Raw genomic sequence first — 26,450 nt, 5'->3', positions numbered from 1 at the left:
CTGTAGTTTCCTACCAGCTCAGATCCCCGCGGTCTTCAACAGGTCCCTCAAATTTCGTGGTCTGGCTCTGCTTTTAATCTGCCAATGAGTCTGTTTTTTGGAGCCTTACCACAAGCTGTCTTTCTCAGTTCTGAGTCCACCGCTTCCGGATTGTCCCGCTGAGCCTAATCACCCCCATGAACCAGGTACGGTTTCTGCCTTGGGGGCTCTGTGGTTTGGCTTCATCGACCCCTCTATGTATTATCTGGCCACCTCCCTGAGCTTGGAGCCGCCTGAACGCTTCCACCTATTTCTCGGGGCTCCTGGCGATCGTCCTCACAGGTTCAGGAGAATGTGCCCAGATAGTCAACACTTGTAGGTACTAAGACACAATGTTTTTACTCCAGCACAACCATCAGTGTAATTGGCCCAAGTCAAGTGCTGCAGGTTTTCTTGCATTCATGCCTATGCTTCTGCAGATAAACCAAATAAGAAATGCACCAATGTGGTTGACACCAACGTCCTCCTTATGGTGTGCTTATAAAATATTAGCAATGCCATTTGTTTGAAATGTCGTAAATGTAACATTGCATGAAATAAATGCATCGCATTGCATTTATTTGCATAAATAAAACCGGGCGTCCACTCTTAGAACAGCTACACAGACACTTGTACAGCATTAACAGCAATAATGTTCTTAATTATATTTAAATTCCATTTCCTTTTGCCTTATGTTTTGATGCACCTAATGACTTTATGCAAAGTACTTTGAATTGCCTTGCTGTTGAAATGCATCATACAAATAAACTTGTCTTGCCTGACGCCATCGAGTAGTCTGTTTCTTAGCAACAAAGCGGACGTTTAGCACCAAACACATTTAGACGATTTAGCAAGCTTTAAGCAATGAATTAAATCCAACGAGCTTCATGAATGAGGGGCTAATGCAGGATGGTCAGAATAAAATATTCCCATAGCGGACTCAAACCTGACAGAATTTCACAAATGTGTTGGCGATTGTTTGTAGTACCTAAATAAAATGTTAGATTATACATACATACATAATTATCATAGATCAAAATGAAGAATAGAAAAAAAGAATAGAATAAAGTGCATGGAAGAAAAATGTTGGAGGTTTTAATCAATTATAGACCGCCCCAACAAAATTTTACGTGTTGAAGTTTTTTCTGTTGACTCTGAAATAATGAAATAATGGAATTAAAAATTGCTTTCAATTAAACATTACTCCATCAGATAAAAACAAATTAAATGTACCAACTTGTTTGAGCAATGTAAATAAAGTTCTATCTGTGAAAAAAATAACAAATATTTGATAGAAAGTAGTTTGTTGCAGTAATTAACCGGTTTTGCACTGAACACCTTTCCAAGATAATAACAATAAAGTGCAACCTGTAAAAAACAAAACAAGTTAAAATATTTGGCAATAAAGAGTTTTATGCTGCACGTCTTTTTAAAAAACAACACTCATACATATCAGCATTAGTGCTGATATGTATGAGCATTAGTGCTGATATGTATGAGCCATCTCATACTGATGTGTGTCTGCAATAAGCCGGCTTCCCACTACAAATCTTTTCAAAACAGACTTTCTGGCCTCAATTTAGTCTCAATGATGAGCTTGGATCTGCATTTAGTTTTGAGAGAGGCAACACAAGTCTTTGCACTTTTGTCGTATGGGAAGTTCCCAAAAATGATCTGAATTTCCCCAGTTTTAGAAACGCCGCTCTGTAGTGTTTAATGCATATCCACATTTCATGTATCATATCCGATCTTTAGGTTCCTTCTTTCTTAATCAAACTCTTAAGGGTTTAAAGAAAAATATTTTTGGGCTTTTTTTAAATGAATTCAACTGTGTTGAGTGTTATTTCCACTGGATATCTAATATTTGGCTTTTTCCCAATTAATTCAACTAAGTGTTCTTCTTGAAAGTCCATTTTGTGCTTTTCTAATTAAACACAACTCTGAGTTCTTGTGTCTAGTCACAAACCCAAAGGACCAAGTGTCTTGACGTGTTTAGAATAATTTTAGTGTAAGGTTTAAATTATGTCTTAAAGTACTAACAAAACAGCTTCATATTATTATTAGTTTATGATTGTTCAATAGTTTTTAGTGTTCTATAAAGAATAGCAACGATAGTGACTTGTATTTTCATATTTTCTTGTTGGTGTAACGTTACACACATCACAAATTCTTCAGTGTCCCCATCTTTAGTGGTTAACATCCTTACAAATTTTGACTTGCACTCTGCTCTACTTACATACCTAATCGCTATGAACATGTCGGCCCACAAGAGTACAAAGTATATATCAATTTAGAAACATAAAACATGGGGCTTTTGTTAGTTATCAAGAGTACCAATGTGGTTACGGCTGTCAAGGTGGTAGACTGATGGCGTCTGTACTCGCAGTGAAAAGCTATGAAAACATATAAGAAAATTATATATTTGTTACAAAATGAATACACAAAGACTTAAAAAAACATTTTTATTGTGTCTGTCAAAGTCTGGTTGCCAGACAAAACTTACAAAAGCTATCATTCAGTTTCTAGCACACATTTATACATTTCTGTGCAAATCAGATCCTCTCCTGTTCTGGAGAGACGCAATAGACATCCAGGTCAGAGTAACAGTAGACCAACATAAATATCTGACTTGGTTGAAGATCAAAGTAATCCAATTATATACAACATATTGAATCACAAAAAATACAATAAGAACATTAACGAGAGAGTTCCAACCGTGCTCTTCGATTCTCCAGCTCAGTCAGAAGTCCAGTTGTTATGCAGAGATATATTTACAGATACTGTATGAGTTCAATGCACAATACTCAGATTTCTAATACAAAAAAGTAGGGGGAGTCACAAACTTTTTAATGCAAAGAAATGGTTTTCCACTCCTTGAACTGTTCAGCTGGCGCTGGAATTGATCACGTTTGTGCACTGAGGTTCGCAGAAAGGGCCAAAGCGGCCATAGATGTCTTTAGCTCGAACGGCAAAATGATAGGTGGAGCCGGACTGGAACTGGGTCAGCGTGCAGGCCATGGGCAGCGGAAGGGCGTTCACCTCCCCGATCTTCTTCCAGTGCTGCTGCGCCGCGCTGCCGCTCGAGTTGTCTTGGTGGAAGGCGTACAGGTGATAGCTGTCCACGGCCGCGCAGGTGCGGTCTGTCTCGGCGACGCACCAGGACAGCACTATGCCCGTCTGACTCGGCACCAGCTTCAGCTGAGGCTGCTGGGGAGGCGACGACCGCTCTCCCTCAGGGGGGAGTCGGGAGGGCACGGGTGCAGCAGGGAGGGGGGGCAGCACCACGGTGGAGTTCCGGGTCGGCGTACTAGTGGTAACGGGGCGCGGTTTTTTCGGAGAATCCTGAATGAAGGAATACAAAATAAAAAAAACTGTTAATGGGCTGTTCCTCCGGTAAAATTACTATCAATAATTCTTGAATAACATAGAAAGCTCAGAGATAGATCATTTATAATAAAAAACGGGACAGCAAATAACACCTCAAACCAAGCATATCAATTATGGAATTACTAAATTACATTTAAACAAAACATGTTCATGCAGTTCCACATCCTCACCTGGGGGGGGCGGTGGTGGATTGTCAACTGAGGATTGCTGGAAGCGCTCTGATTGCTTTGCGGGGACGACCTTGCTGCCACACCTGAGGGCAAAGCACATGAAAGAATCATATTTTATACATCTAAAGACACACATTCAATTAATAGTTTGTTTCTAGATTTAGAATTTAGTAAATCCAACCCACAGTATAACGTGGTCTTACAGTTAGGAACGCTGATGACCGGGTGCAGCCTCTGGGTGGGGGAGGCAGCCGCGATAGTGGCGCTCTTCACCCCCGTCACTGGAGAACGTGGAGGTAGAACGTGATTAGACTACTTTGCATTACAGTGTGTGTGAGAGAAACAAATAGTGAACTGAAAAGCGGTGTCCTTCACGCTTACCTTGTACATCGTCGTCGTCCTCGGTGAGATCGATGACGGAGCCTTTGGGTCGTCCTGATGGAGCAGCTGCTTTAGATGGAGTGGATTCTGTAGCTTGGTTGTCTGAAAAAAAAGAGATTATTTAAAAGTTACCGATGAGATGATGTGCACATACGGCACAGAAAGCCGGACTGATGTTGAGACTAAAACGATAATCAGAAGTGTTTGATATGTTGAGGACAGCATTTCAAATACCACAAAAAACAACAACAGCCAAGGTAATCAAAGCAGCACCCACCTGTCTTTGACGTCAGAGACGTCCCCTGTGGGGGTCCCGGAGCGGTGGAACCTGTGGCTGCGGGTCCGGAGGTTGCAGGTGACGAGGCTGATGACAGAGCACCCGCTACGGACACGGACTGAGCCGGTGTCCTGGCCGTGGTCACTGATACCCCCGCGTTGGGCGTAGTTATGCCCCCTGCCCCGCCCTGGTACACTGCCCGGGCCAGAGTGATCTGGGTCGGTGCCATCTGGCCGGCGGAGGCCTGGAGCGCCGGAACGGTGGCGACCGCTGGCGCCAAGGCCGGCGAGGTTGTGATGGGGGGGGCCGGCTTGAGTATGAAAGTTGTGGTGGACGTGGTCTTGGCCTTGCCAAGCGAGCCAGCCGCGGACAGCGAGGACATGGGGATGTTGACCAGCGTCCCCGCCGGGCCGTTAGTCATCGACAATGGCAGCTGGATGAGAAGCGGCTGGCCCCCTGCCATCAAGTTGCCCCCACTGGCAGTCTTCAGCACCAGCGTGCCCATGGGGCTCTGAGTGGTGATGCCTGTGGCCAGGTTGGAACCAGCATTAGAAGTGGTGCTGATCAGCTGGAGGATGGAGGCCTGCGAGACCATGGCGTTAGACGAGGCCACGTGGGCCAGACCTGAGACCGGCGCCAACATGGCTGGATTGGCTGAGGGGGCGACAGGAGAAATGTTTCACAGAGATGTTTTGGTCCTTAACTCCCTGTATTTAAAGTCAGGTCCAAGCCAGGAGCAGGCTCCTCGCCTTTATAAAGACTAAACATTAATGGAGATTCATTTCAACCCCAGATTCTTTATGCTGAGGATTTACGGCGCAGGAAAGCATTTTGACTCCAAAGGAGATTTAGAATACGCAACAAATGCAGCATATCATTGTTGGTTTTGGTCTTTTGAAACAGAAACAAATGGAGAACATACCAACTTCACGTAGGAAGAATCAGAGCACAAGTTCAAATTGTTGAGCGCCAAATTGTGGCTACAGTTATTCAAATCATAAAAGGCAAATACAAAATCCAGCATGAAGGAAGTACTGCTACTTACCGACTGTGGTGGACGAGGAAACGCTTCCGCCGATCTGCTTTAGCTCCATGGAAGTACGGACTGGCCTGTTTAGAAAGATTGCTTATACTTAAGAGCTGTTTTGATCCATTCAAGCATGATGACTGAATGTGGTACGGGGATTTCATTTTATTCAATTTTATACATCACAGACGTCTTATTTGAACAACTTTTGGGGAACTTCCGACACATAATTGAAGTGATGTCAGACTTTATATCAACATGTTCATTGGTGTGGAATAGTTTTCAATCTGAAATCAATTTTGACAAACGCTGACGAAGAATCTTAATGTAAACACTATCTAGACAAAATGTTTTGGACGCAACGTGACAATTGTCCCAGTGTGCTTCCGTTTCTCTAACGGTCAAAGGGACGCAGAAATTCGGACTCCACATTCCTGAAAAAATTCCGGTCTCCTCTTCACTCTCAGTATTTCGTTGATGACGTCGCGGATCTCCCTCCAGCTATCGCAGGACAGTTTGGGGAACCTGCGCTCGATAAATGTCCTCATTGTCCTCCTCAGGTTGCCGGGAAGCGCGTCCTTCCCCGCCAATCCGACATAATTGACCGTGGCCACCCAGCGGCAGTAGACTTCGTACGGGACGAGGTAGCGGAACAAATAGGAGGCGTAGCGGTCGGGTCGGGGATTCCCTGAGCTTCTCTTGCAGTCGTGGTACAGCCCTTTCTCCAAGTTGGGTGTGATCAGCCGCAGCTTAATGTCCGCTCGGCATTGTCCCACGTTGTATTCGGCCATCTTCTTCGCCATAGCAATGTGACTCGCCATATCCTTGTCCTCTTCCACCTCCTTTCCCATCTTTTTCTTGACAGACAGTGCAGGAACTTTACCGACGGAGGGCACGACTCCCTCTTGGAGCGCCTCCAGCTGCGGCTCTACCGTCTGCCGACGGAGCACGCTGTTGGGAGGAGAGGTGCAGTTTTAACCACACTCTGCACTGCCTGAGGAAACGGCTTCATGTAGAACGTCACAAGACTCTGGACCTGGACCCACGCAGGTTTGTGTTTGTTTATTCCAAACCAGTCTTACAAACTATTAAGTTAAAGAACTTTGTTGGGGACTTGGAATCTTGGCTTCCCAAACGGTATGGATTTGGAGGATGAAGGGATTCTTTATTGTGTCCGTTTGTTTCTGAATTCAGTCTCTGGTGATTACAGGTAGCAACCGGGGACAAGGTCAACTATTCTCCCTGTGAACGGCTTGGCGTGTTGTGCTGGCATCAGTCCGGTATTGTCACGTTCATACAAGGCCAAATTATATTCAAACACAAAGTACCAAAGTGTACAGACTGCTGCATGACTCAAAATAATAGATTTTGATCAATTTCAATATTTCGTCAGAGGAGTGAAATGCTCTGGCATTGCGCAGAGGTTTTAACGCAAAAAAGAAAAAATTCCAAAAGGAATGGCCTAATTCCTAGATTCAGGGGGCAACACATATTTAGCAAAGACTTTGCTTTGTGCGTAGTCACACTTACCGTTGAACTTGAGGACTGTTAGCAACAGTCACGGTCTTGGCAGCAGTGGCAGCAGCAGCAGTGGCGGCAGCCGCCGCTGTGGCGGCAGTCACAGCAGCGAGGGCCTGCAGAAATCACGAGAGCGCGCCATCAGCATGCCTTCAGACACAATCGCTTCCACACCAGGTGCAAAGATTTCAGCAAGTAGCCAAGTAACTAAACAGTTCTTACATCCGCTTTCCGTTTGTTCTCCGACGCCTGATTGGCTTCTCCAAACTTCTTTGTGAGGCGGTTTATCTTAGCCTAAAAAAAAAAAATTAAAAAAAGAATAGCGCAAGGAGGAAGTGAGGGGTTTAAGATTTGGCCTGGGGGAAGGGAATTTTGAGCAGCTTCTTACCTCTATAGTACTAAGAAGAAAGATGCATGTAATTCTTACCTGGAGCGTGGTGACGGCTGTTTGGTGTTTAGTGGCACAGTCGATCTTGTCTACTCTGTCCTTCAGCTCTTGGAAGTGTTTGTTGAAAATGGTCTGCTCCAGGACCCTCAGCCGCTCATCGACCAGCTGTTGCACAATCTGAGAAGGAGAGTGTGCGGTTAAGTAATGACAGATCCACAGGCCTCCAAGCAGAGGTCCGTTCAGGCTTTTGGCGGGGACGCACAAACCTTTTCAAGTTTGTTGTGACCACCGGCTTTGGTGGTAAATTTAAATTCCAGCTGGGCCTCCAGCTCCTGGCAATCCACCTTGGGCCTTTTCCCCTCTCGTTTCACCGTTTGTCCGTCTTTTTCGAAACCCTCCGACAAGGTGCGCTTCAGTCCCGATGTAGAGCCCTTCTCCTCCTGTGCTACTCGGGAAACAAAGCACAAACGCAGACTAGTACCTTGTTTGCAAAAAAACAATTACTGCCACTGTTCTGCAGAGTTCTCTCCTTCACCCTCTGCTGCGGCGGTATATGAACAGAATTGCATATTCTGTATTCTGTTCTTAAATCTGTTTTGCATAAACAGATTTAATGAACCACCTTGTGTTAACTACATGCTCACGTACGCAGGTGATGTCTCACTATATACTTGGCCATTTCCCCTGTGTCATGGAAAGCTAGCTAGATAACTGCGGACACTCACAAAGACAAAGACAAATTGTACATAAGAACCAGCAAAGTTAAATATATCAATGTTCTAAGTATGTCATTAAAAATCACTGCTTAATGAGTAAGGCCTTTTCCAAAGCTAAATGTTGTCAAGTAGTTCCTTGATTGAAGAAGGTCCCCGAATACGTGACCTCAGAATACTAGGATTTATGAATATTACAAACATTGAAGGCATCCATTTTTCATTCAAAAGGTATTGAAACTCTACATTCAGCCTAAGACGCTTCAGTCCCCTGTGTTTGGTCTGCCCAAGTATTACCTACTGTCTTCCTAATGTTCTTACACGGCGTAATACCTGATCAATTTAAAATTGTGTTTGTAATACCCCGACCATTTAATGATTACACAAAATATGAGCTTTCGCGGTCGAATCTTAAAATGAGGCTTGATTTTATTCACAGGAAGTCACACGCCTGTGTGACATCACTCTAACATCTCCACATCTAGGCTTGAAGACTACAAATCCTTGAAAGAGTGACTCTGACAGAGTGTGGGAGAGGAGTGTAGTTTAAACGGTTAATGCAGGTAGGTCCAAATGATAACTTTCCATTTCGGATTTATGTTGGTTCAACTAGAGATGAGAAACTTGCAGGTGTGCTTTCATACAATATAAATGACACATCTACAATGACTGCTTTTGGTTCATTTCCTTCTTTCCTACCTGTATTAGCTGGTGGAGTAGAAGATGGCCGAGAGGGCTTTTTTGTTGGTCGAACTTCAGTCTTTTCCTTTTTAGTCGAATCCAGCTCCATCTTTTCCTCGGGAATCGATCCTTTCTTTACAGCCTCCTCCTCCTTTTTGATCTCTCCGGTTTCCTGTTGTTGTTTTAGATCCTTAGAAGAGGGTGCCAGGCGAGAGGAATTGGCAGTAGTAGATTTGGGGCAAAAGGGCTTTTCCTCTTTTATTTTATCCACATCCGCGTTTACATTTGTTGCATTCTGGTCCTCCTGGAGAAGAACATAATTAAACATTGATTAATTAAAAGGGTTTTAGGACTGTCAATCTATGCGCACTCTAACAGTAAGTTGGTATAAAGTTGTGTGTGGAAAACAACTTCCTGTGAAATTCTGGACATTCACCTTTTTCTTCTCAATCTTTGGGGTCAGGTCAGAGTCTTTTTGGTGGTTTTCCTTGGAGTCTGTTGATGTTGGCGTAACAGACTCCTTTGACGAGGACAGTGGCGAGCCTTTCCTCTCCTTCTCCTTCAACTCAATTTCCTTCTCATCGCCCTCCATCTTTTTAATTTCAAAGTTCAGCGAGTGAAATGATGACGTGGGAGAAGTTGGAGTTTCGTCCTTAGGCATAGGACTATGCGAAGAGGCGGGGGACGGGGACAGATTGAGGGACAGGAAAGGGGTGGGCGAGGAGGGGGAAGCCACCCCAGAGTTTGAGTCTGATGCGCTGTTTTGCTCTTTGTCCCCCGCTCTTGGTTCATCCTCTTTGTGCGTGCCGTTCAACAGAGGCGGTGCCGGCGATGCGTCCAATACACCTGGACCGGCTGTCAAAGTGCCGTGCAGAGTCTCCAGCTGCTGCCGGTCGCTGATCTTCATGGTTTTCCTGGCACGAAAAATCTTCTTCTTCTCCTCGCTCATGACAACTTCCATTGCTGCGTCTGCAAGGACAAAGAGAGCAGATGCTATCAGAGGGCCTGATGAATCTGGTGGGAAATCTAGGAAGGACCTTTAGTGCTAGCTGCAAAAGTACAGTGCCTCCCGCTTCTGAGCCTGCACTGGACTTTACGCACAGAAATGGCTGCAGGATTTCAGATCAAACACTAGAGGTCAATGTGGAGCCCCATGCCCTTTCCTGTTGGTTATCTTCTAGAGGGTTCTTTACTCCCTGAGATCTGCAAACCATATTCTCCAAAAGGCCGGATTCTCAAATTTGAAAAGCTAAAAATCAAACCGATCCATACTGCCCAGATTACACATCAATGTATCTGTCCAACAGTTACGGCAGTCCATCCTTCAGATCAGTAAACCAGACTTTTTTTCCCCATGGCCCTTAGAAAAACTCCCAACTGCTCTGACAAACTCCACTTTCCTTGATCAATCGATGGACTTCGTGTGAACCAAAGCCCCGATCCCAGAAAACAGAAATTACATTGAAGTTAACAGCAGCAACCAAACCTTCCTCCCATCCCCCCGCAATCCTATTGGCTCAGGCCTCAGCCAATCAGAACAGGGTGAGTAAAGGCTGTATTGGCAGCAGTAAAGAGGTTATGCAAAGCCCTGGAGGATTTTCTTACGTACTTAGCTTTGTTTTTAGCACACATTTTACCGTGCAAGCTAGTTTTCCAATTCCATATGCATTTACTTCATGTGTATTCTTTTTTTTACATGCACACATGTGAGGATTTAAAATCCCTTTGAGGAGAGTCAGGAATTTGAATTTCATTAAAGCAGTCAGCTGCAGGAGACTTGTGCTGAGCTGCAGTAAAATTATCAGTCTACGTTCAGTATTTAACAATTGAGCTGTGCTATGATGAGTTAAGTTAATAACATGATCCTTCGACAACCTGAGGGAAACAGATTAGACATTTAGCTAATTCTATATCACTGGAGAGGTCTATAGCTGAATCTAAGCCAATGGCACCAAAAGTACATATTTATTTGTAGAGTCGCGTATCGTATTTCCTCCAACTGGAGGTACAACTATGTTGTTGACAATTAAGTTCATCTACATTTGTTAAAAATGGATTGACCACCCTTGAGAACACAAAAGGACGGTAGACACACGCGCACACACACAGGACAGTGACAGGATACATTATAAAACAAAAGTGAATACACAAAAGCTGATCAATATGTTATTTGCAGGATAAGAGAACATAATTTGAGATGTGACATTCTAACAAATAGGGGATAGGGGTTTTGGCCAGAACAACGGACAGAGAGAGGAACTGCAAGTAAGATGCTTTTATACGCTTTCCAACATGTGTTTTGGTAAGGATGAGCTTAAGAATGCACGGCCACCAAAGGTTTCATTCATTCCCAAGATCAATCAATGAGGCGACACAGCTCGTGTCAAAAGAAAAAGCAGACACAATGAAAGGGTGGATACCGTATGTAGTGATATCCGTCTGTCACTTTCGGCGCAGGACCATGAGCCAGCTATCATTTGAATACCCTTAAAAACTTTTGCTTCAGTTCTCCACTTTGGTGCTGGTTAGTTTTTTTTATTGCTGCACATATTCCCATTTCTACCTCAACCCTGTTCCTGCCTAATGCCGTGGCCCTGCTGACACCTGCTGCTATCATCATCATAATTATCTTAAATATAATTCGTCATTACTGTCATCATATACCAACATTACCCTTTCATAAAGTCATTGTGCTTTCCCTCCCCACCAGCTTCTGTGGGTGGTGGTTGTATCTGACGGTGGTTGTCCCTGCTGTGGTCCTGCCGTACACCTGGCTTCTTACTCGCAATTGTTTTAATTATTTCCGTTATAGGAACGGAATGTATTGTACATCTTTTACATTGTTCATTCTGTACACATGACATCAATTGTAGTCTGTCCTCCCTAAGGTTTCTTCCCTTTTTTCCTTATGGAAGGGTTTTCATTTTTTCGGGGTGTTTTTCCGATCCCGATGTGAGGGTTTCAGGCCAGAAAATGTTGCATGTGTACAGACTGTAACAGCCTCAGAGGCAAATTTGTAATTTGCCATTTTGGGCTATACAAAATAAAATGAATTGAATTCTGAGGCTGCAGTCGACAGAGCTACCTGAATGGGTCATTTTTCAAAGCTAGCCATGTGCCGTTTGCAACCAGGCAGGTTGTCGTATGTGCGGCGGGAAGGAGTGTGGCGGGTGTAGGAGGGCGGCAACCTTACTAAGTGTACAGAACCCGACTTAGTGTGGGTCCTGTACCATGAACTGTAAAGCTGGCACACACGCACAACTCCTTTTCCACTTCCAGCAATCCTGCCTGCAATGAGAAAAAACTCCTTAAAAAAGAGCATTTGAAGTCAACCAATAATGCTAAATAAAAGAAAGATAAAGAGCGTAGAAGTTACAAGCCCGACCACTGCTACACCACATTCCAATGCTCTTGCAAACTGCGCAGGGCTCCGGACCCCCCCTCCCCCACCCTACAGCCTCATTTACTGTGCCTGGATCCAATGAAGAAACTCAAAATGGCCGACGGCTCTGCTCTTTGCTGCCAGGCTGAGCTCCTGGTAGCTAGCTGAACTGGATTCTGTATCAGAGGTATTAGGTTGCAGCACCATCACACAGCTAAAGATCACTCTTCTGGTCCAGCTTGATGCTTCAAAAAAAAGAAAATGCTATAGCTAATCCTCTCACATCAACTTATCACTTTGCATGACCACATTAATATATAGCCTGATCGGGTTTATACATAACATTAAAGCACTGTATTATGTACAACAACTCATTGTTTAAGCCCATATTTAGAATTAGGGCTTCTCTACTAGTAAGTGCACTCAACATGACTGGGAGGAATGCATGCGTCTGAATTTATGCTACATGACGCCGTTTCAGGCTTGTCACGCTCGTTTCCTGTGATAGCATTGGCTGACACATTAAAACATCAAATAAACTCTATGGGTATCTCTGTATTTTCTCACAAGCAGCATTGCAATGAACTGGAGTCAACAAATCAACACGTTTCGGTTTCAAAACACTAAAGAAAGCGCTTCCAAAAACTCAAGCATTTTGATCATTCTTTTTGGAATCTTGATGTTATGAGATTATATTGAGTTGGTTGCTTTATCTTTGATAACTAGGCTACCAAACATGGGACAGAATTCTTCACATACACCTCCAATAGAATAAGAGGACAGATGTCCACTGTCTCTCTGGGTTTTGACGAGTGCTTTCCTCCCAACTTGCAACATGTGGGCCTTTCTTTTTTAGAAAGAACTTTGTCACTTCACTCTTTCAACACCAAGTAAAGTAAAAAAACACTGCTCACAGCATTAGCCTCTGTCGTGCAAAGCAACAAAGTAAGCAAGCAAGCAAATAAATAAGTACACACACACACACACACAGCACCTTAGAACACAATGGGAAACTTTGTCACAAACCCAAAGCACAGGTAATCGTGGCCCGGGATACTGTGCTTGAACATACATGTGCACCGTGCAAAAACGCGTTTGACTCCCCGGACCCTGACACCACTTATCGTTCTGGTTGACAAACTAGACTGGTACAATTGTAAGACCTGTAAAACGGATTTGCACCTGTCCAGCTATCCAATCCATTTTCAAACCTGTGTTTATTGTATTGCGCTGAGCCCCGAGCTACTCCAGTTTTCAAAAATGCATCACCTCCACCAAAAATACAATTTTGGCTGCCACGATAAAATAGGCATGATCGTCACAGATACTGACGTTCAAAATGCCTGCTCTGCTACATATCAAATAAGCGCTTCCAAACGACACGGGTATGAAAGACAAATCAAATGTCAGGAGCTGAGGCGAGGAGATCGAAAAAGTACAACAAATGCGTGAAGGGCAAAGCTAACGTTACTTCACTAAATCGCTGTTCGTGTCCAATGACGTCAATCCAGAACGGCGATAGCGTATCCATTCATCTCCCAAACACACACTGAAAAAACGGCAAATAAATAATAATAAATCATTTAAAATATTTTAGTTACCCCAAAGTAACTTGGGGTAAAAACTAAAATAGCAACTAAATACCATAACAACCTCTTCCATTACTTAGGCCAAAGGTGTGCGCACAACCAGAAACAAACAATGTGTGTGGACACTGCATCGCAGCAACCATAGAACCCTATGTCGGCTACATACGTGACCATCTAAAGCAAACTCTCTGAAATGGGAGGAATGCTGCAATGTTTGACACCTTGACTAGTGTGTGAAGGGGATATGACAGACAAAGTTGGATTATCAAATGACAGAAAAAAGTAAAACATGCTTTAAAAACCAAGACAGAACAACCTTTAGCAGCATGGGTGGGACTGAGGCCCTGCACGTAAGGGTTGATTGAGGCAGCAGACCGAGGCCAGCTGTAGAAAATAAAAAAGGAGGGGCTCATTTAGGACTAGACCATCTTGTTACTTGCAGGGGTATGTACTAGAAAGGGTGAGTGGCCTTCTTTGGCCTATAATGAATATTAAGTGAACCCTTTAAAAGGGAAGGTCAGGTAAAACTCCTGCCCTGGCAGTCTGCAATAATGGATAATATGAATCACATATTTTTGATGATCAATTGCATAGTACATTGTAGGTGCAAATTTGAGCACAAATCAAAATCAAAGCTTGTCTGTAACATTTTAAGGTGCAGCGTGGTGATTGTAATTACCAGCCCTAGCTAGCAGCGAACAACAGAGAGAGGAAGTACCCGGCACACACTGTTGCTTAGCAACACCCATCCCCCAACTCTAGCACAAACTAGTCCACGTGTGGAAATGTACAGCCTGTCTGGACTAAACCATTACGACAATAGGGCAAGGGGGGGACCTCTTTCTAAAATGAAAAACCATAAGAAGGTTATTGATTAAAAATGCCAAGACAAAACTGTTAAACATAAACCTTTACCGTCATTAGTATGTAGCAGGTTTGATAATAAAAATCTCTGCATTGTTGGAAAAAATGTGCTTCTGGTGCTACAATAGTTTATTCTCATCGTAGACAAACAAAAGGCAAAACTAGATAACCCTGACCAAATAAATACAGTTCATATGACTTGGTCACCTGAGGATAGTATGTGCAATAAACAGAGCGCTTGCTGGCGCTGAGCATGTTAGCCTCAGCCAAATACGATCCCTCCAAAGACCTGCCCGCAGTTGCCCAGAGCCTACACAGAGTAATGTGATCTCAAAGGTAGATCATGCTAAAGGCTAACAAAATGCTGCTCTTAAACAGGAGAGTTATAAGAAAACTAATTAGCAGCCGAAAGATTGGTTATCGGGCCCTGCATTATATTTGTTTTAACCCCATCAAAGGTTTCCATCTATCTGTTAAAACAAATCCATGTCCTCCCTAGTCTTCCAGAAACAACCCGCTATACATCACAGGTCCTTCAATGCATTTGCTCTTGCCATCACTGTATTGGCATAGAAAAACACAAGCCACACAGGCTTTGGAGAATTCACACACGCACACGCATTCCAGGAATCAGGAAACGTTTAATCATATTTATATATCTGTGGTTACAATGATATACCAACCAGCAAAACTGGCCATTAAAAAATATCCACATACAAAACATTTGAAAGCATTTTTGCATGTCTCAACTTGCACTTAAGACCGGGCCTAGCTAGCCGCGAACAGCCAGCGCTAACTTGCACACACACAGCACACTCAACCCAAAGGCAGCTGCACCCATCCTCCCTCTGTGTCCTTCTCACATACATGCGCACGCACACACTCACACACTCACACCAAACCCTCTCTCTCTTTCCTTCCCCTGCTCTCCGTCTCTCAAAGTCAAACATGGACTGAACCATTCTGCCATGGGGGAACGAGTGGGGGTTGGGCATTGAAAAACAGGAAGAAAAAGGATCAAGTAATCGAACAAATGGAAGTTGAAGATTTGCAAAATGATGCCATTTTCTCATTATTTTCTTGCCAGTGATATACTTAACTCATTATTTGCCGTAATTTCTTTGAAGAACTCAAAATAAGCCAAATAATCATTCCTATGAAACATTACTAGTTACTTCTCATAGTCGACCACAAAGAAAACTTCAGAGATTTAAAAGAGTATCACAGTAATATCTCGGTGTTGTAGTATACTTTTTTGTTGATAATCATTCTTTACCCACAGACCAATGCTAGCTGCGCACAGTAAATAAACATGAGAGCACAGCCTGACACACCAAGCCGCCTCTAACCGCCCAACCTCCCCCACAGCGGGGAGAGCTGCTGTTAAATAGACTGAACCATTCCAACATGGGGGTGCCTTTTCATCAAGAAGAACAAAGAACACACACCTAAAAACTCAGACGGACTTGGTGCATTTTAACCTATTTAAGTTCGGGCCTGAATATTTTATCAAAATAATTTTAGTAAATTCCAGTTTTATGTTTGAGACTCAAAACATAGAAAATACACAGTTTAAGTAGTTATGAATGAGTAATTCATTACAGTGAGCTGCCATTAAAACCTACAGTCTACACCGGAAACCCTGAAGTGAGAGCAAATAAAACCTTGCTGTGCGTTCTTTAACCGGGTGCCTTTCTGCTTCTGCAGAAACACAAAATGGCCACCAACACTGCGCTGAACACAAGCTTCAGCAGATCTTTTAACAAGCCCCGCCTCCTAAAAAATAAGCACAGTATTTACAGAAATCTCCATACCTGTTCATGGGATTAGAGAGAAAACTAAACAAAAATGTACTTTTAGAGGAGCAAATAGTATTTTTTCAATTCCAATTCAATACAATGTTAACTCCCTACGTCAGTATGATCACCTTTAAATCTGGTTTAGAGCTGTTAGTCACAGTTTAGGGTGTTACCTGACGGGCTAACTAAACCCATAGGTTCTCATTTTTTCCTACCTCTCATAGTTCTGAGTTATAGTGCTAAATGTTTTATGGGCCTAGGTCTAGATAACTAAGTAGTAAAAGAGGGAACCGACATGCACCTGACACTTTGCTGTCTTCAACCTGTCAGTCACAGAGAATGCTGTATCTCTCATAGTCAACACCAATTTAGACAATTTTTCTAGGGAGGCTAAACACCAAGTGGAAACCAGAAAATTAAGATATCAACCAGTGAGAGCAGAGTCTGCATTCCAACATTACTGCGCGCAGTCTTCCCCTCCCCCACACCCTCAGTTCCTGCATCTGGATTCACTGAAACTCAAAATGGCCACCTGGTCCGCTTTGCGCAGCCAACAGACAGAGCCCATCGAGCCTGCTGTATCTAGCACGAGAACCCGCTCTGTCGCAGCAGCACCACGTCATTAAAAGTCACTCCTGTGTGCAGAACGCTCACTGGGAAATCACATTTTCATTTGAATGGGCTTACTGGAATATTTAAATCAATAAAACAAAAGCAAATATTACACCTTTCTACACAAGGCAGCCACTTTAAGCACTGTTTGAAGCGCTTCAGAAGAGTCACATTCACATACTGTGAGCGCTGTTGCAATGTGGTTTGTAAGGCATCAAAACCCTAGCATTATTGTAATTTCTGTCATACTGACTGACTTGTTGTAAATCAAATGTTCAGGTGGCTTCTCCAAAAACGGTGAAACCAGTTTCCATGGATATCTCCTTTCTGGATGCCAGTAACCTCCTGGTTACTGGCAGTGATTGAATACAATTGTAGATTACAATCATTGAGACGCACGCAAGTCACGTGGAAACCTGAATGTCAAGGAGAAGTTCTGGTCCCCATGGGAAGAAGGATAGGAAGTATGTTGATGGATGGATGCACTCAAATTCCTCATGCACTATGACCAATTCATTTAGAACCGTTAGCCGGGATGAAGAGACACAGTGCAGCTTAAAGATATTGTCATTTTCAGGGCTGTACATTAAAGAAAACGTAAAAATAATTGGGTTTCCGAAACAAACAGGAACGTATAATATTTTCAATATATTCTAGACCAGTGCCAGAGCGTCAACATGCGCACGCGCGCACGCACGCGCGCACACACACAGAGAAACAAAGTTACTGCCAGGCAAAGTAATTACTAATCACGCATTGGAATATTCTCGTGAAGTGTAAATGCTCCCACACAATACACTTATTAATCAAATTAATGGACTGCAGAAAAAAACTGAGCACATATACACGTCATCTACGACACACTGCTGCATGTGATCAGTTAGGTTTGCTGCAAACCGTAGTTCTTTCCTGCGACTTTCCTGTATGCTTATTGTTCACTGTTTTTTATGAAGTTTTTTTTACGTTGAATTAGTTTAAAATACTAATGCCTATACTAATACATCAGAAATTTGGTCCCAGTAAGACAAACCAATTAATCCCAGAAGCTAAATAAATTGGTTGCATTTAGTTACAGACACAGTTAGATTCTAAGAAATGTCAAACAATTAATTGCCAAAAGAATACAGTTTAAAAGGAGTCAATTGAAAAACAAAGTTAACCTGATCAACAAAAATACTGCCTCATAGACACCAATGGCCCAAACATTGTACGCGTGATTGCCTTTTTTTAATTCTTTTGAATAAATGGAGACTAGCAAGAGACTGAGAAGAAGGAAAAGAGGAAAGAAAAATAGGGTGGGGGTGGGGGGGCAACCAGGAGTTTTCATGTGAACGGAGCGAGCACATGGTGATTATTCTTTAGCCATGTGCTGCTGTGGGAGCCTCCTGTCATGGCTACACAAAATACAACATAAAAGAAACCAAAGAATCCAGTTTTTTTTTCTTTTCTTTCTGCATCCGTTCTTTTTCCCTGAAAACATACAAATACAAATAATTCTATTTAACTGCAGAACTGACGCCACAATGGCTACACCTCCTACTTCTTAAATCCCCTGACAACCTAAAGAGAATCTTTGGAGGAACTGCTAGAAAAATCAGATCCCATCAGCTATAGCTAGCACCACGCAGTAAGAGCTGAAGTCGTCAGCCTCACACAGAGAGCCACCACCCCTCCCCCACACTAGCAGTCAGCTCCAGTCTGGAGTTTTACAGCCAAGCATGGACCAAACCATTGCAACACAAGGGGGATTTCCCTGACGGGGGAGGGAGCTAGTAAGGTCAATGACAAATTTAAAGCTCCCCAAACGTAGAGGTTAGACGCCCAGGACTCAGCTTATGTTGAAATTGAAAGAACACTTTGAGAAATCAAGTTCTGCCAATATTCACTGAGCCAAGTGGGTTTGAATTAGTCAGCGAGCTAGCTACTCGACTCATTCCCCATCCCCCACTCTTTTCCCGGTGATAGATAGCTTGCAGTGAACTCAAAATGGCTGCTGCTGTGTACGCAGCTACAGCAGGAAACTCATCCTTTAATCATGAACACGGCTGACTTTAGCCCATACCGCATTACTCTTTTTAGTTTTTTTACTATACTGCTGCTTGCCCCCCTGTTGTTTTGTTCTCTTGAGGTTTTTGATTTATTTTGATCAGCTAAGAGTGACAAACTGTACTCCTGTACCTGCAATGTGAATTTCTATCAACTTATCTTACACTCCTGTGTATTATTGATTTGTCATGTTAGACATAATTAATAATTAGTTATTCAAAATGTTATATAATAACTTCAATGTGACCTTCAATTAAAATTGTGATATTTGTGGCAGTAATGTTAACAATTGGATCATTTATTAGCAAAGCTACCATTGGAATTTGTATAACAGTTTCTCAGTCTCATAATAGTTTGATAGTCATAATAGTACCTTTATGCTCCAGTCACACAGAGAGGTGTTGCTATAGACCCAACCCTTGCCACACCCCTGTGGCAGTTGGCGTATGATTGGATAGAGTTAAACATTTATAAAGTGGCTTGCAATAGCAATCTGAAGGCAGTACTATTGACCATTTTTTGCTATGATTGACAGTCAAAGTTCACTGAACCATTATCAATAACCATCAACAACAGAAAAGTAAAGAAAACAATATACCTGCAAACATTTAATACGCATAAAACAGAAAATGAAATCAACGTTGCTATCTGCTAGGCTTCAGAATCCAGGTAATGCCAACTTTGACAGTTATCTGCGCGTGACCCTGTCAAAAACGACTGATTGCAGTAGGAGTATGAATGTGAAATGTCCAGGCAAAAAGACTGGATTTTGGTATCGGAAGTGTTCTGGATCACATTAAGGCAGTCTGTTCGCTGGTGCTGGCATCACCTAAGTGTGTATACACAGAAATATGTACGCACAAAACTTACTTTCACACACACCAGCATTTGCAACCGATTCCGGGAGACAATGTGATGCATTTGGAAGAGCCCATTTCAGCAGTGGTTTTGCTCTTGGCTATTTAGCCCTATAGACATCATTTGGTTGGCAGCGTGCATAAGCCTCAACACATCATCACCAAACACAAATCAAAAAACGATGGAAAGAACCGCAAATATGTTGGACCAAAATGGCAAAGCAATTAGATTACATACATCTAGGGTTACAATTTTTGCCCTAGGTTTACGACATTAGGGCGGCGGACGGAACATGTCCTTGTATCACGGTATACGCATGTGTCAGGCCGGAGCTGCCGTGTGCAGGGAGGAGTGGGCAATTGTAGACGTGAATAAAATATTCCAGACTTTTAATGGTAGGGGAAACGCACAATTTATTCTTTTTACAAACTGTCTACTTTTGAAACAATCCAGTCTTGATCTCAAGTAAATAATTGAACTGTTAACATAGAGCAGCACACGGAAAAGGAAGTCTTATCCAGATATCCACATCTGATCCCAAATCAGCGTTTTTGCGCATTGCGTCACTCGCTGGGGTATACTAGCTGGACCATTTGTGGTTTGTGGTGGCGGGGTGAGGTTAGCTCAGCTGCAGACGGGAGAGAGTGGGGGATAAGCACAGCTGAGCAACATCCTGACTGATTGTCTCACCTTTAAAAACAGTGAGCAGGACTTTGAGATGAGAGCAGACGCTCAAGGGCAAGGCCAAAGAGCAGCGCGAGCGAGCAAGCAAGCCACAATCCTGCGCTCACTACAAAGTAAAATAAAGCCTATTGCTAAGCAGAACCGCATGTCCCTGACGGTCTAGTGGCTAGGATTCACGCTCTCACCGGCACAGCGCCAGGCAAAAAGAGGTGAGGCAGGCGGGCTACAACAAGCGGTCCATCCCGGGCTTTACTGACCTGACCCAGAAAGGTGCCTCCGATCCGGTCGAGTGGATGGAGCGGTGCCAGTGGGCGGTTGGGGGAGTGAAACAGGCCCTCTGTGGAGGAACCACTACTCCACATACCCATTTTCTCTCTCCCTTTTTACTCTGTAGACTGAAGCGTCAAACAGAAGGCTCGGGATTGTTTTGTCCAAGCAGGTGCAGGGGGTGGACCGCCCGGTCTTCTACATCAGCCGGAAACTATCAGAGAGAGAGGCCAGGTACAGTACGGTGGAGAAGAAAGCCTGGCCTGTGGTGGGCGGTCGACTCCCTGCGTTACTACCTCCTGGGACGCCAATTCACCCTCTGTTCGGAGCATTATCCGCTGCAGTGGCTCCATTGCATGAAGGATATCAATACCCGGATCACTCAGTGGTATCTGGCTCTACAGCCTATTTCAAGGTGGTCCATAGGCCGGGGGCGCAAATGGTCGTGGCGGATTTCCTCTCCCGCCCTCATGAGGGAGAGGGTGAAATGGGGTGGGGGGGGAGTCGTTAGCGGTCGGCGGCCGGGCTAGCACAATCCTTTTTTCTTTGCAGCGCCAGCCTCACTGCTCATTTTAACAGATACGTCACAAAAACCGGGAGTTTTTCGCACGTCATTGACTTAGGAGGCTGTGATTGGAAATCGGGACAGAAGCTGTCCCGGCCGGGATAAATCAAAATTGTCCATAATTCGGGATGTCCCGGGTAATACGGGACGGTTGGCAGCCCTAGCGCGCGCTCTCCTGTTTACACGCATGTGTCTGTGTGTGCGCAATAGTCTGCCTGCATCCGTTGGGGCGATAGTGCCGTGCGCTGTGAAAGAACGGGAAGACTTTAATAACGGGGGGAAACACGGACTTAAGTAATTAGAAGGTAGCTGGCTAGCTAGCCGCTGTAGCTACACAAGCGGTAGGTTATCGTTAGCTGCTGCGAGGACGCTGTCATCAGAGTGTGTAAATAAATTCTTTCAAATCGGCCCAGGAACCAAAATCAAGCACCAAAATCTGAATTGAGTTTCGGTAGGTACCGGTCATGTAGGAACCGGTGCTATATTGGTACTGGTTCTCTGTACCCAACCCCATGTCTCAAATATCCCAGTAAACCAAACCCTGGCTTGTCGGGGCTCATAACCAGGTATTTCATTGAGGTCTTGTCACTGTGTCTATGAATCCACACATGGCTGGTTTATTACAGCTATACCAATGAGATTTTATTGTGATTAGATTCCCAAAAATCGGCCAACGGGATGCCAATATAACATAATTATGCTGATTTGTAAAAAGTTGTGAGCTCAGTTCAATGGGTACAGCAAGAAAGCAGTGGTGACAGGAGGAGCAACTCAAAACAATACGTTTTTGCCAAAATTCAACATTTTCAACTGCCGTAAATTTGTATTTAACGTTATTTGCGCCATTTTAGTTAGAGTCAACCCGACAAGAGGCATATGCCTCTTTGGAACCATTGCAAATGACTCTGAAGTTGGTAGACCCTAAACTGAGGTCTGCGATTGAGCGATTGCTTCGGTCCAGGTTGAGTTCAACCTCACCCCTAACTTGCCGTTAGACTGGTTACCTCGTTGCAGAACTACTAGCTAAGTTGTAGTAGTAAGAAACAGAATTACGGATTTGCCGTGTGCAGGGAGGAGTGAGAAATTGACATAAATGGCAAAGCAATTACAATAGATATAGGCATACAGTGTTTCCCCAAGGTTTAGGTTCAAGTACTGTCGAAAAGCAATTACTATAACGTTTTCAGAATTTTGGCAGGGTCTTGTAATAAGGTATCGTACCTCTCAACTTTAGGAGTTCTTCCATCACAAATAATCTTTGTTTAATCACAAACCGGTTGCAAAGAGCACAAAAACACAACCTTTAAATTTGATTGGGAAAAATGCCACTCAAGCGCCAACTAAAAGTGAGAATCTTTTGTCAACTACCATTTGCAAACCAACTTGCCCTTGAAAAATACTAAATCCAAGATGGCACACTGGGAAAAGACACAACCTATATGTATGTATGTGCCTGGTCATGTATGTGTGGCCTCTTTTACATTACATGTCATAAGGGCTGTCAAAATTGCTCAAAAATAACATTTGAATATTCCTTACACATATATTCGAATTTTTAGTGGCGCATTAGGCACGTCAATAACAGGACAGATTAATACAACAAAACATCACTACGTGTATAAGTAATGTACATTAACATGGCAAAAACTTTTCCATGGCATGAAACGGCAAATAAAACCAGTGCATGAAGCTGTTGTAGTCTATTTTATTCATGCAATACAAAGTCAGTACAGTAGCGCGCCCACCTGCAAAGAAGGGTGTCGCGCCGCTGCGTTTTTTGAATATAAATTCAAATTTGGAATATTCATTGACACCCCAACATGTCATTTAGCTTTTATCGAAAGCGACTTACAATAAGTGCCTCTTCTGCTGTACGAAGCTCTCAAAATGTTACACGCAAAAACAACTAAATCTCTTTAAGCGTAAAACGAGTCTAACGTTTAAGTGGGGGTAGATAACTTTATAATAGGACTCTCCTTTAATTAGTAATTAACAACCCGTATCTTGGTGTAATTATTAGCATGGCAACTCATACATGAAGAACACTGGGGTATTTTGATGATGAATCAAAATTTAGTTGTTACTTGTCACAGCCTGGCGCAAAGAAACCAGCTGGAACCGGTAGAAACTGCTTCGACTTGGACGGGAAAGAGATTTCCTGTATGGTCTTTTTTCAACAACAACAAAAATCAGGATTTGAACTGTCAATCACTGCCTAACAGTAAAATGTAATTGAAATCAAGCAGAAATGTACAGTGTTTTAGATCTGTCTTTACAAGCTAACCTCATTAATAAAATTATTTATGTAAATTAAAATGTAAAATGTATATTGTGAAAAAGAAATGGACTGGGTTGACTTGACTCACATGATGATGGTCAACTTTCTGTTTTTACATATCTTACCTTAAATGCCTCCTTGCATTTACACATTAACTTGACAACTGTCAAGGAATAATTCTAAATACATTTTACACTTATATATTAATTGATAAATAAAATAAATAAATAATAAATAGTTAATATTACAAAATGAACTCCAATACCTGCAGTGACATTTTCACAGGTGTTAGCTCTCTTCTAGTATGAACTGGCTGATTTCTTAACATTGAAGTGGGATTATTTTGTTAATAGTAGATGTTATGGAACATCTGGAAAGATAACCATTTAACAATGATCTAATGCAACAGTGCCCCAGCTGAAATGTTATACTACCCATTTTAATACGTCCTAATGTGACCAGATGTAACATTCACGTCCATGCATAACTGAGAATACAAAGACAAATATATGTGAGTTTCATGGACCTATGGCCAACAAGCCAGAAGCTGCTCATCACTTACTTTCATTTGGCTCCAGGCCTGTCTAAACCACAACTGAGATATGTGCCACAGCAAGTCACATAGTCCTTTTTTCCCCTCCACATTAAAGATATTTTGAGTAGTCATTTTTAAACTAACGCCACTAACTTGAAATGATCCTACAATAAGATGCAGTATTTGAATGTAGCTAGCCCTGCAAATTGATGCAGCAGTAGTGTGATTAATAGGGAATTATCATCGGTTGTATTAGATGAAGGGTAATCATATTTAACCGTCTATAATCTTCAAGTAAGATTTTAAAAAATTAAGAAGGGCCTTTCAAGATCACTTTCAATTCAGAAAAAAAACTGCACCATGTGAGCACTGCCACTGTTGGGGAGGGGAATGCATAGATAAGCTAACCTGAAAAAAACATTACTTTTAACTCAACACTGGTATATTAAAAAAGCCCTGCAGAAACAGTCTGAGGACAGATAAATCCCCAAACTATGGCAGATTTATCCATCTATGGTTCATTTAGCAAACTTCACCAGAATGAAGAAAAATGCTGATTTTAGTGTCTTTTAGAAACCCATAGGACAGGGCTCCAAGGAAAGACTGCTAACACATTGTATTACCATTGACTAAGCCACACCCACATCCTATGAAAGTATGGTGCATGGAAAAATACTGGGCTGTACCACTTTAGACCAAGAGGTGGGTTTAGTCAACCCTTTAGGTAATGCAGCAGTTTCCTATCACTTGTATATTCTGTGCTGTTGAGAGCTCTATTTTGTGTAGATTTTCAACTCTGACATTTCTTATCTCTGGGTAGACAACTCCTCTTCAAAAGATCTTACTTATTGCCCATGCTTCAAACTGTACCCTATGCAGTAAGCTGGATGTGCTTGCTGCCTGTTTAAGGAGTAGTACAACCCAATACAGTTGCTAAATAGGGAAATGATTAAATTATATTAAACTTATGCTTGGTTGGTTTTGTCAGACTGCGAGCAACATACATTGTGTAAGGGTGTCTCATATTTCAGCAGTAAACTGGGTCAATGTGTATTAGCGAACAAGTGTTATTCCACCACGCCAAACTCGCTTTGATGGTAGCAATGTTGAATAGAAAATATCAAAGAGACACATTAACGTATAATTAGAATAAAATGTTGTTGTATAATTATTATACTATTAATCTGATTTAGAAAATGTCAAATCAAATCAAATGACATGATTGCAAAAAGCAGCGAGATTGCTTTTGCAAAACATTTTATCAGTCAAAAGTAAAAACACATTGCAGCTGTTAAAATGTCATAACTTTATATAATTTAATGCATTGAGCTAATTGGCTGTAGTAACTACAATTAAGCGCTTGCTAAGATACTTTACGCTAACACCGCTACAATCCCAACATGGTAGCTTAGGACTTGTAAAATGTAAACCCCACATGGAAAAAACAAATTAATTGGAGTTAAATACAAAATGGTGGAATTCATAACCCCAAGCTCCGACAAGAACATTATTATTCTCCTTAAATATCAAAAGAAAGTGATAGCTGCTAGCATGCTTGTTAGCATGCTAGTTGCAATACCGCGACTCACCGACTCTTCGCGTGGCCGAAGTAACGTTCCCGCGATTTTCAGTCTCGCGCTACCGCAGACCGTCTGCGCCTCCTCCTGCTGCCGCTGTCCAGTTCCTTCGCCCGCTACAATACCTTGCTCTCTATTCGAAAAAAGTCCACCGGTTTCAGCATTCACCAGAAAACTAGTGAGCTTTTCCACAACGACTGAGTAATTGTGCCTCCGCGAACTCGACCGAGTGCTCTCCCCTTTCTCTTACAAATAGACTCCTCCTCTTTTCGTGGACAACAAAAAAAATCCTCACAGAACGGTTGGTCGAAGGATTCTGCGCGTTGACCAACCGACGTCGTCTCAACGATGGCTCCCGTCGTTTTTTTTGTTGTCTTTTTAAGTCGCTCTTGCGTTGCTTGTGGTGAGGTCGGTATCTGGAGCCGGCGAGGGCGGCATGAACAGCTCCGGGACGTGACCAGTCGCTTTGTATGGATGGTCTGACAGGACGGGCACAAGTGAGTTTATAGAGCAGCAGCCCCACTGCTTGGAGTAACTGCAGCGGGGTTCTAGCAAGCTCACAGAGCCAAACGGATGGCGCGAGGGACAAGGGGAGCGGATCATTAGCATGCAGGGGGGAGGGGGAGGGGTCTGTGCTCACCGGCGACCGAGTGCAAACTGCGGGGCTGAGGGGGAGGGGTTAAACGCTGGAGGAGGAGTCACCTGAACTACAGTCTGAAAAATGGTGTAAGCTTAACAACAGGCCACGGTGTCATTGTAGTTTATACATCATTTATAGGTGTAGGTGTCGTTTTGGTTTGGAGGCTTTCTGTGTGTGTCCACGTAATATAACCC

The 26,450-nt window shown here is 43.0% G+C and overlaps 1 protein-coding gene across 2 annotated transcripts; it reads right to left on the bottom strand.

The window, feature by feature from the left end:
• Positions 1–2,466: 2,466 nt before the first annotated feature.
• On the bottom strand, positions 2,467–26,450 carry atf7ip (activating transcription factor 7 interacting protein). Of its 2 annotated transcripts, none has more exons than XM_062564469.1 (13): positions 25,629–26,450; positions 8,997–9,529; positions 8,579–8,864; positions 7,433–7,614; positions 7,206–7,343; positions 7,001–7,072; positions 6,791–6,894; positions 5,279–5,343; positions 4,234–4,887; positions 3,957–4,058; positions 3,761–3,856; positions 3,576–3,658; positions 2,467–3,360 (listed from the first exon to the last, which is right to left on the bottom strand). In XM_062564469.1, the coding sequence occupies exons 2-13, from the start codon at positions 9,519–9,521 to the stop codon at positions 2,902–2,904; spliced, it is 2,766 nt and encodes a 921-aa protein (XP_062420453.1). In that variant the 5' UTR covers positions 9,522–9,529; positions 25,629–26,450; the 3' UTR covers positions 2,467–2,901. The 2 variants fall into 2 exon arrangements, with proteins under 2 accessions (XP_062420453.1, XP_062420454.1); XM_062564470.1 differs by having other exon boundaries at positions 7,433–7,611; positions 25,629–26,183.

This window comes from Pungitius pungitius, chromosome 9, assembly GCF_949316345.1.
Source record: "Pungitius pungitius chromosome 9, fPunPun2.1, whole genome shotgun sequence".
Taxonomy (NCBI): Eukaryota; Metazoa; Chordata; class Actinopteri; order Perciformes; family Gasterosteidae; genus Pungitius; species Pungitius pungitius.
The sequence above is the reverse complement of the archived record's forward strand: the minus strand, read 5'-3'. Positions and strand labels throughout refer to the sequence as shown.